Source organism: Pteropus vampyrus, unplaced genomic scaffold (genome assembly GCF_000151845.1).
Source record: "Pteropus vampyrus isolate Shadow unplaced genomic scaffold, Pvam_2.0 Scaffold336, whole genome shotgun sequence".
In the NCBI taxonomy this organism is placed as follows: Eukaryota; Metazoa; Chordata; class Mammalia; order Chiroptera; family Pteropodidae; genus Pteropus; species Pteropus vampyrus.
The window spans coordinates 2,278,980-2,287,834 of record NW_011889117.1 but is presented as its reverse complement, the minus strand read 5'-3'; the positions used below and the strand labels follow the sequence as shown (position 1 = coordinate 2,287,834).

General features: G+C 42.4%; 2 protein-coding genes across 6 annotated transcripts in view; one reads left to right on the top strand and one right to left on the bottom strand.

Annotated features, from left to right (window-relative positions):
* Positions 1–3,830, bottom strand: part of ERGIC3 (ERGIC and golgi 3) — a 16,632-nt gene extending 12,802 nt beyond the window's left edge. For 3 of the 4 annotated variants that reach the window (XM_011378330.2, XM_011378329.2, XM_023522220.1), the window contains exons 1-4: positions 3,669–3,830; positions 3,461–3,531; positions 3,254–3,341; positions 2,913–3,041 (exon numbers count right to left, since the gene is read on the bottom strand). In XM_011378330.2, the coding sequence (XP_011376632.1) occupies positions 2,913–3,041; positions 3,254–3,341; positions 3,461–3,531; positions 3,669–3,756 (376 nt within the window). In that variant the 5' untranslated portion in view covers positions 3,757–3,830. The remainder of the gene's footprint in view (positions 1–2,912; positions 3,042–3,253; positions 3,342–3,460; positions 3,532–3,668) is intronic. The other variant, XM_011378331.2, reaches the window with a different exon arrangement.
* A 96-nt stretch (positions 3,831–3,926) lies between these two features.
* The window catches only part of CUNH20orf173 (chromosome unknown C20orf173 homolog), a 9,122-nt gene continuing 4,193 nt past the window's right edge, over positions 3,927–8,855 (top strand). For both annotated transcript variants that reach the window (XR_002776824.1, XM_023522221.1), the window contains exon 1: positions 3,927–4,793. The gene's annotated coding sequence lies outside the window, so the exon portion shown is untranslated. The remainder of the gene's footprint in view (positions 4,794–8,855) is intronic.

Below are 8,855 nucleotides of genomic sequence, written 5' to 3'. Positions count from 1 at the left end.
GGTATATATCCAAAAGGATCAAATCAGTATCTCAAAGAGATATCTGCAGTGCCATATACATTGCAGCATTATCAAAATAGCCAAGACACTGAAACAACCTGTCAACAGATGGATGGTTAAAGAAAATCTAGTATGTATGTGTGTGTGTGTATTATCTAGCCATTAAGAAGAAGGAAATCCTGCCACTTGCAACAACATGGATAAACCTTGAGGACATAAGTGAAATAAGTCAGAGAAAGACAAATACTGAATTATCTCACTTATATGTGGATTCCAAAAAAGCCAAACTCATAGAAAGAGAGAGTAGGGTGGTGGTTGCCCAGAGCTGGGGGGTGGGGAAATAGGGAGATATTGGTCAAAAGTTAGAAACTTTCAGTTATAAGTGAGTTCTGGGGATCTACTGGTAACTATAGTTAACAATACTCTATTGTAAATTTGTATTGAAAGTTGCTAAAAGATATTAAACGTTCTCATGATACACACAAAAATGTTAACTATGTGCGGTGATAAGTGTGTTAGCTAACCTAATTGTGTTAATCATCTCATAATATATACATACAGCAAATCACACATTAAGCTTATACAATGTTATATTGCAACTATATCTCAACAAAGCTGGAAAATAAATTCCATGGTCCGTTGTTGTTCATTATTCTCTTGCACACGAACAACCACAATTCATTAGTTCCTTTCTCCCTTCATTGGACAAGCTCAGCAAAACCCAAACCCTAGTTAAATTTAACTCTCTGTGACTACTTCTTGCCTGTGCCTCTCTTAAGACTTCTGGTCACCCTACTTCATTTCACTAATTAGTTCACTCTCCCATTATGAGATGACTAATTTATATCTTTTCCTCTCTCCTTAGGCTTCCAAAATCCCTTCTTCTTTCATTATTCTTAGCTAATGACCTTGCTTTCAATTTCCACTAAGAAAAGAGAAGCAACAGAACCTCACTTAATTTCACCACTAAACGTACCCCCACTTCTGTCCTCTCCTCCAGCCCCCACCCCACTTCTCTGCTCTCTCTTACAGCAAGACTCCTGAAAGGGTCATTTATACTTGATGTCTCCATTTTTTTTCCTGCTCTCACTCCTCATTTTACTGGACTATCAGTAGCTTTTGACACAGTTGCTAACTCTCTCTTCTTGAAACTTCCTATACCTGGCCTTTGGTGAATCTCTTGATTCTCTTCTACCTTAATGGCTAATCCCCTTCAATCTTCCTTCCTGGGTTCTCATTTTCTGACTTCTAAATATTGGAGGGCCTCTGGGTACCGTCCCTCGACCTCTCCTCTACCTACATTCACTCCCTAGGTTTTGCCATTTAGTCCAATGGCTTTAAATACTACCTACATGCTGATAACAGCTACATTTATTTCTCCAGCCCTCATCTAAAGTCTAGACTAGTACATCTAGTTGACTCCTTAACACCACTAGGGTATAAAATGGGCAACCCAAATTTAACATGCCTCAAGCCTGAAATCTCTCCCCAAATCCTGATCTTCCCCTGTGGGACAATTCTCCAAGATGTTCCCAATGATGACCACCTCCTGGTAGTCAGATCCTTGTGACTGTCAACAGATGAATGGGAAAGAAAATCCATAAATGGAATCTTATCCGGCCCTTCCACAATGAATAGGGCTGACTTGTGTAACCACTAGTATACTACAGAAATGATGGTGTGCAACTACTGAGGCTAGGTCATAAAAGAAGCTGTGGTTTCCACCTCTCTCCTGAATCATTTGCACAGGGGAAAGCCAGCTGCCATGTTGTGAGGACACTCAAGCAGCCCTGCTGAGAGGCCCATGTGGTGAAGGCTCTGAGGCATCTTGCCAACAGCTGTATGTGTGAGTCCTTTTAAATTCAGACCCTCCAGCCCCAGTCAAGTCTTCAGATGACTACAGCCCCAGCCAACAGCATGACTGCAATCTCATAAGACCCTAAGCTGGAATCACCCAATTGAGCCACTCTTGAATTCCTAAACTCACAGAACTGAAAAAAACAAATGTTTGTTGTATTAAGCCACTAACTTATCACACAGTAGTGGATATTTAATATCCCCCCACCCCCAAATCCTCTTCTTCCTCGCTGGTCATTCCTACCGCAAGTCATTCATTTGCTCAGGCCAAAAGCCTTGGAATTAAAGCCTTGACTCTGCTCTTACACCTCACACCCAATACTACAACAAATTCTATTGGTTTTACTAGTGTTCAACATTCATACGTTGATAAAATGAATGATAAAGCTCATCAACAGAGCTATCCCTAATGTATGAAAAATCATAGCTTTAAAGAGGGTTTTGTATGGTGGGAGATTGAGTTAACTGAGGCACTGGGAGGCTGCCTAGGCAGAAGAAGCTCAAAGTGAACAGCCACTCTGTATTAGGCATTGTACACATATTACTTCATTTGCTCCTACAATTCCATGTGGTGGGTGCTACTGTTTATCACCACTTTACAGCAGAGGTCACAGACTGCAAGACAAAGCTACATCTGAACTCAGGTAATCCAACTTGAGAATGTAAACTCTTAAGCCACCCTACATTCCAAAAGGGAAGGGCATTAAGGGCAGAATTCGGCCAAGGGGATGGAAAAACAAACATCCAGAGAAGATTGGGTCCATCTAGAGGAGTTCTGCCAAGGCAACAGCACAGAGGACCCATCCTCAAACGTGTTACTGAAACCATGATAGGCAAGGACTGCGGACCTCGGAGAATGATAGCCACGTGGCGTACTCTACTCAATGTATAGAGGTTAGCAGCCCACTCTGATTAATAGCTGGGGGATCCTAGGCAAACCACCTGAATTCTCTGGGTCTTAGTTCTTCATTGGTCATTGGGCCAGCCACAGCCTACTTGCCAGAATGTAGGGCTTGGGTATGTTCAGCTCTGGGATCTGAGATCTGGTCCCCTACCCCAGTTACCATGACGCTCAGCCTCTGAGCTCACGGGGATGCCATCCTTATCTAGCCGCTGTTTGAACAGGTTGTGTTCCACATCCAGCTGCTGTTCCCCAGCCACATCCATGGCATCGATGCTCAGATCTGGAAGCAGGAAGTCAGGATAAGGTACTGTGATCCTAGGGGCAAGGGAATTGGAGGGTAAGGGGATGCTGGGCCTGTCCTGGGGCAGCAGTGGGTTAGGGGAAAGAGGCTGTCCTGTAAACCAGTCCAGAACCTAAAGCTGGAAGTGTGAATCTGGAAGCCCACCTGAAAACCCTGGGACTTGCAACTCCCACCCATGGTGAGGTACTCACAGGCACAAGGCATGTGCGGAAAGAACACATCGATGTTGATCTTCAGTTTATCTCCCCGTGACTTGTCCACGTAGAGTTCAGGATGCACCTGGGGCAGCACTACTTCTGTAAGATTTGGCTTCATGCCTCTTTTGCCCCACTCCCATCCCTAAAGATCTTATTCCTAGAAAGTCGAGCCCCGCGGACGTCCTAGGCCCCGCCCCTTACCTCTGTGGTTAGGTAATACTGCAGCTCGGACAGGAACAGTAGCAGCATGAGAAGGCCACTGACAATGGTCACTGCAAGGCAGGGAGCGAGGGTCAGAATGGCCTCTGTTCAGCTCATTCAGCCCCTGGCAGGCCAGATAGAGTGTAGAAGCCCAAGGCAAGTTCCCGGGCACCCCTCTCCCCGAGACCCCGGCCCCGCCACTGCCTACCCGTGGCGCCCCCGCAGGTCTTGACCCGGAAGTCCTCCAGAGTCTTAGGGTAGGCATCGAACTGCTTCAGCTTCCCCAGAGCCTCCATGGGGACCGGCCGGAAAGGGGATGCCAGCCGGCCCGCCCCTGCAGCCTCCCGCTTCCGGCCCGGAGCTTGAGCCACGCCCCCCGCCTCTTCCGCACGCAGGCGCAGCAACGCGCACGCTTGGCCCCACCTCTCGCCCGCGTTCTCACGCTGGTCTCCCGCCATGCGGGTGCTTCTTGCATCTTTGTCTGGAACCCGACCGCGGACAAGGGTTCTTTCAGTGGGAGTGGTTCTTTGTGGACTAGGATGCCCGGAGGAGGTCTCTGCGGGGTAGAAACAGTAATAGCAGCGTTCGCTCGCCTAGCTTATGCTAGGAACTGCGCCAAGAGTTTCACATCAGACCCTTGGAACAACTTGAAACAGTGGTTTTCAAATTGTCCCTAACCAGCAGCCTTATTGTCATCCGAGAACTGGTTAGAAATGCAAATTGTCGGACCCCACCACAGACTCGAATCAGAAACTCTGGGAGTGGCTCCCAGGTGATTTCTCTGCAGCTACAGTTTGAAAATCACTGCTGTATAAAGTAGGCGTGACCTTTTATCTCCCATTTTCTGTAGGAGGAATTGGCCAGGAGAAGATAGGTAACTTGTTCAGCCAGTTAATGGCAGGGCCTGATTCCAACCTATTTCTTCTGGACCTCAAAGGATTCTGGGAGCCAGGGCCTTTGGGTCGGTTTTACTCAAACAGCATTTCAGTGCTGCTCCTGAGCATGGCTCATCGCAGTGCATGGCTCAAATCATTTCAGTGATGTAAGACCAGAAATTTGATAAGAGGTGGCTCGGGGGACTGTGGGAGTCTACAGGAGAAAGTGACTGACATGCTGGATTAGAGGAAGTTTCCAGGAAGAGAAGGAGGAACACTGGAGCTGGGTGCCTTATGGCACTCTGACTCAGGAGAAGCTGAACAATGCCAGAATTCCCCTTCTGCCCTCAGGTTGCAGTTTGCTAGGGAAGGTGAGAAGGAAAGGACTAACTCATACTAGCTGAAAACTGACAATATACCAACTGCTGTAATCCATTCTATCAGAACAACCCTGGGAGGTAAGTGCTATTTCAAACCCCGTTTTATAGATGAGGAAGCCAAGAGGTGAATTGACTTTGCCCAAATTTGCACGGGTAATTAATGGGGCAAAGCTGGGATTCAAGGCCTGTTTTTTCTGAATCTAGATCCTAGATCTTTTCCATGCATTAGCTTCCACCACCAAGTGCGAGAGGCATCTATTCTCAGATCCATGCCTAGAAACTAAACAGAAATTGTCCTCTCCTCTCTGAACTGTGTTCATTCTGTGTCCATCCATGTTTGACTTCTGAGCCCTCCTTCCTGTGGCTCCAGATTAAATGACTCACTCCTTAAACATATTATTCAAGCTCTTCCTATTTCCCAGGTCTCCCTGGGTTTGGGGAATACCATGATGAATAAAAGTGTGTTATGGGGGCTCAGGGCCCAATGAGGAGAGTTTCTTAGGGACTTCAATAATACAGAAGGTCAGGAAAGGAACCCCAAAATGAGTGACATTTAAAGTGAAATTTGAAGAAAGAGAAGGAACTAGGAGGCGAATGCCGAGGGTAGGAGTGGGAGAGAGTCATGTATTCCAGGAAGAGGAGCTTCAAGTGCAAAGGTTCTGGCGCAAGGTGGAACTTGGAAAGTTCTAGGAACAGGAAAAAGCCACAATGGCTGGAAAATATGTGAGATGAGTGAGAACTTTGGATTTTATTCTGAGTGCAACAGGATGCCATTTTAATGATCCAAGCAGGAAATTAGTTTAAGGTCATGCTAGTTTCTGGATGAAGAATGGATAAAGAATGGACAGAACAGAAGCAGAGATACCGTTTAGGAAGCTGTTGCAGGCTTCCTGTTGTGGAAGGAAAACATTATAAACACCTCTTTTGAAAGGAAAAATATAATTAGAATATGAGCTTCCATTTTAATAAAGGAATCAGTTTTTTCTGTGTAAAATACTTTGCTGGCTAGATAGGATAAGCCAAGGCTGTGGTTCTCAAAGTGTGGTGCCTGGACCAGCAGCACTGGCATCACCTGGAAACTTGCTAGAAATGCATATTCTCAGGCCCTACCCCAGAAAACTGAATCAGAAACTATGAGGATGAGGCCCAGCACTTTGTTTTTATTAAGACCTTCCTGGTGATTCCAGTACATACTCAAGTTGGAGAAGCACTTAGCTAAGAAGAGTCTTAGGCAAATACTTCCACCTCAGGAAGAAACTTCTTTTTATATTTGTAGAACATTATTTAAGTAATAACAAATCATAAAACTATGACCAGTGAAAATTTTAATTTTAAAGGTTCTAGTTCCAGTAATATGCAGACTTAACCTTCCTGCTGAAAAGCATCTTGAAATGCTGAATAACAAATATCTTTTTGAACATATAGCTGACTTATGAAAAAAATAAGAGAAATTCCCAGAGGCTAAAGGTAAAGTAGTTAGTTAAAACAGTGAACTTGTGAGCTGACTTTGTGGCTCAGAGGTTGGGCCAGGGAGTGGCCGCTAACAGAGCTGGTGTGTCAGCAAGGGTTTTTTTTCCTTTTTTTTTTTTTTTAGCACAATAATAATTCATATTAACAGATATTTACAGTTTACAAAGCACTTTCATTTAAATGATTTTGTCTATTAGAGGGTAATACACGTTAGGAGCTGTAATTTGGTAAGATGTTATATTAGTTTAGAAAGGCTTTGGAAGGAAGTGACTTTTTTATTGGAATCAGATGGGAAGAAAATGGTTTTCACAAAGTATTTTTTAATTAGTATAGCCTGAACTCCCCCATAATCATATTGTACTTGCTTTATAATCACTGTCAAAATGGGGGGGGTCCTTCTTTGGGTATCGAATATTAATGCCCGTATAGGGAGAGGAAATGATATCTTGAGGCCTCAACAAAAAGATGGAATCTTGACAGAGCTAGACCTATAGAAAAGAGTAGGCTAGAAAAAAATTATCCACTTATACAGGAAGAGAAAGAATGCTTGAGATGTCAACTCGTGTACTAGACAGAAAGACAAAAACAAAAATAAAACATTACTGAGACCTCATAATCACTCCAATTTTAGTATATGTGCTGCTGAAGTGAGCACATGAGACATCAAAATCATACTGTATAATACCATTTATTTACTTACTTTTTAAAAAATTTTTATAAGAGTTTATTTGAGCCAAACTGACAACATATGCCAGGGAGCAAGATCTCAAATGCTCCTGTATGACTCCATTTACATGAAATGATCAAACAAGGCAAATCTATAGAGAAAATAGGTTAGTAGGTGCCTAAAATGAGGAGTGGATTGATTGCAAATATGAATGAAGGATCTCTGATGGAAAAGTTCTAAAACTGAATCGTGGTGATGCTTGCACAACTGTTTAAATTTGCTAAAAATTATTGAATCATACACTTAAAATGTGTCAATTTTATGGTACGTAAATTGTGCCTCGATAAAGCAAAATGAACATTTTGAGATGTTTTAACTTTTAAAATGATCACACCTTTCCAAGGGCTAGAGAAGAGAAAAATAGGGAATGAGTACTTCGTGAGTATGGGGTTTCTTTTGGGATGATAAATATGTTCCAGAACTAGATAGTGTGATGAGTGCATAACATTTTGAATGTATGAAGTGTCACTGAATTATACACTTTTTAAATGGTTAAAATGGTAAAGTTTGTGAGTGTTTTACAACAATAAAAATGATTGTACCAGTTGATATAAATAAAATAGCAATAAAGCTTACTATGCATTTTTTTCTAGATGATTTTTAAAGCCTTTTTATTTTGAAATAACTATAGGCACATAAGATATTTCAAAAATAATAAAGAGAGGTCCTGTGTACCAATTACCCAGTTTCTCTAAATGGTAGCATTTTACCATACAGTACCAATAATACTTTATCCAAACCAGGATATTGACATCGGTACAATACAATTGACTACAGACCTTACTCACATTTTTTTGGTGAGTTATTTTATTTTATTATTTTTAAATTAATTAATTAATTTTTCATGGTGACATTGGTTAATGAAATCTGGTAAGTTTTAGCTGTACATTTTAACGGTAAGGCATATATATATTTACATTGTGTGTTCACTTCCCATAGTTAGATTTCTTTCTGTTACCACATATTTGACCCCTTTTATCCCATATACCTGCCCCGGTGAGTTATTTTAAAAGCTATAAAATACCCAGTACAGATTTCCACTAGTTAAGATGAACTATCTTACCATTCTCATCCCATGGAAGAAAACATTTTGATTTAAAAAAAAAAATGGTTTCTCTTTTTTTCCTGACAATAACTCAACGTTTTTCATTTTTTTTAAATATCTTCCACAGGGTAGGATTGAATTAAAGGGATGAGAGTAGAGATGAAGAGAAGAAGGTGGTTTGGAGATAGAACCAAGTGGATTAAAAAGTGGATTTGGAAATCATAGGAAAGGGAGAAATCAAGGATAGCACATGGGATTCTGGCTTCTACAGCTGGATGGATGGCAGGACCACTTACTGAGATAGGGAAGTCTTAGAAAGGAATTGGTTTAAAGGAAACATCGTGAGTTCAGTCTCAGGCTTGTTCAGCATGAGAGGTCTCTGAGACATCTTAGTGGAAGTTTAATAGGCTGGCTGTACGATAGGGGCCCTAGAGAATAGAAGAGAGGTCTGAGCCAAAGTTACACAATTAGAGAGGAGATATCACACATACATAGTATTTAAGTTCCTTCTCAACTCTATTCATGTATCCCGTAAATATTTATTAAGTGATTCTAAGTCTTAGGGATGCAGGAGTAAAGAAGACATACAGGGTCAGTCCCTGTCCTCATGGATCTTACGTTCAGTGTAGGCAGCTTGTATATTATAGACAGGATAGGGTGGTGACATTGTCCAGGCAGGCTAAAGGAAGGAGGTCACAATGTGTACTTTATGATGAGATCTATGATATAACTGGGTGGCACTGAGAGCCTTGCTTTCCTCCTATGGGGAGGGTACAGGACACCTCATGTATTATTTTTCTGCTCTTGCACCCTCCATTCAGGGCCCAGCCAGATTTCTCTTTGGAGGTAAGTAAATGGATAGGGAGGCAGGAGATGAGGGTTTCGGAGGAGGTGTGGT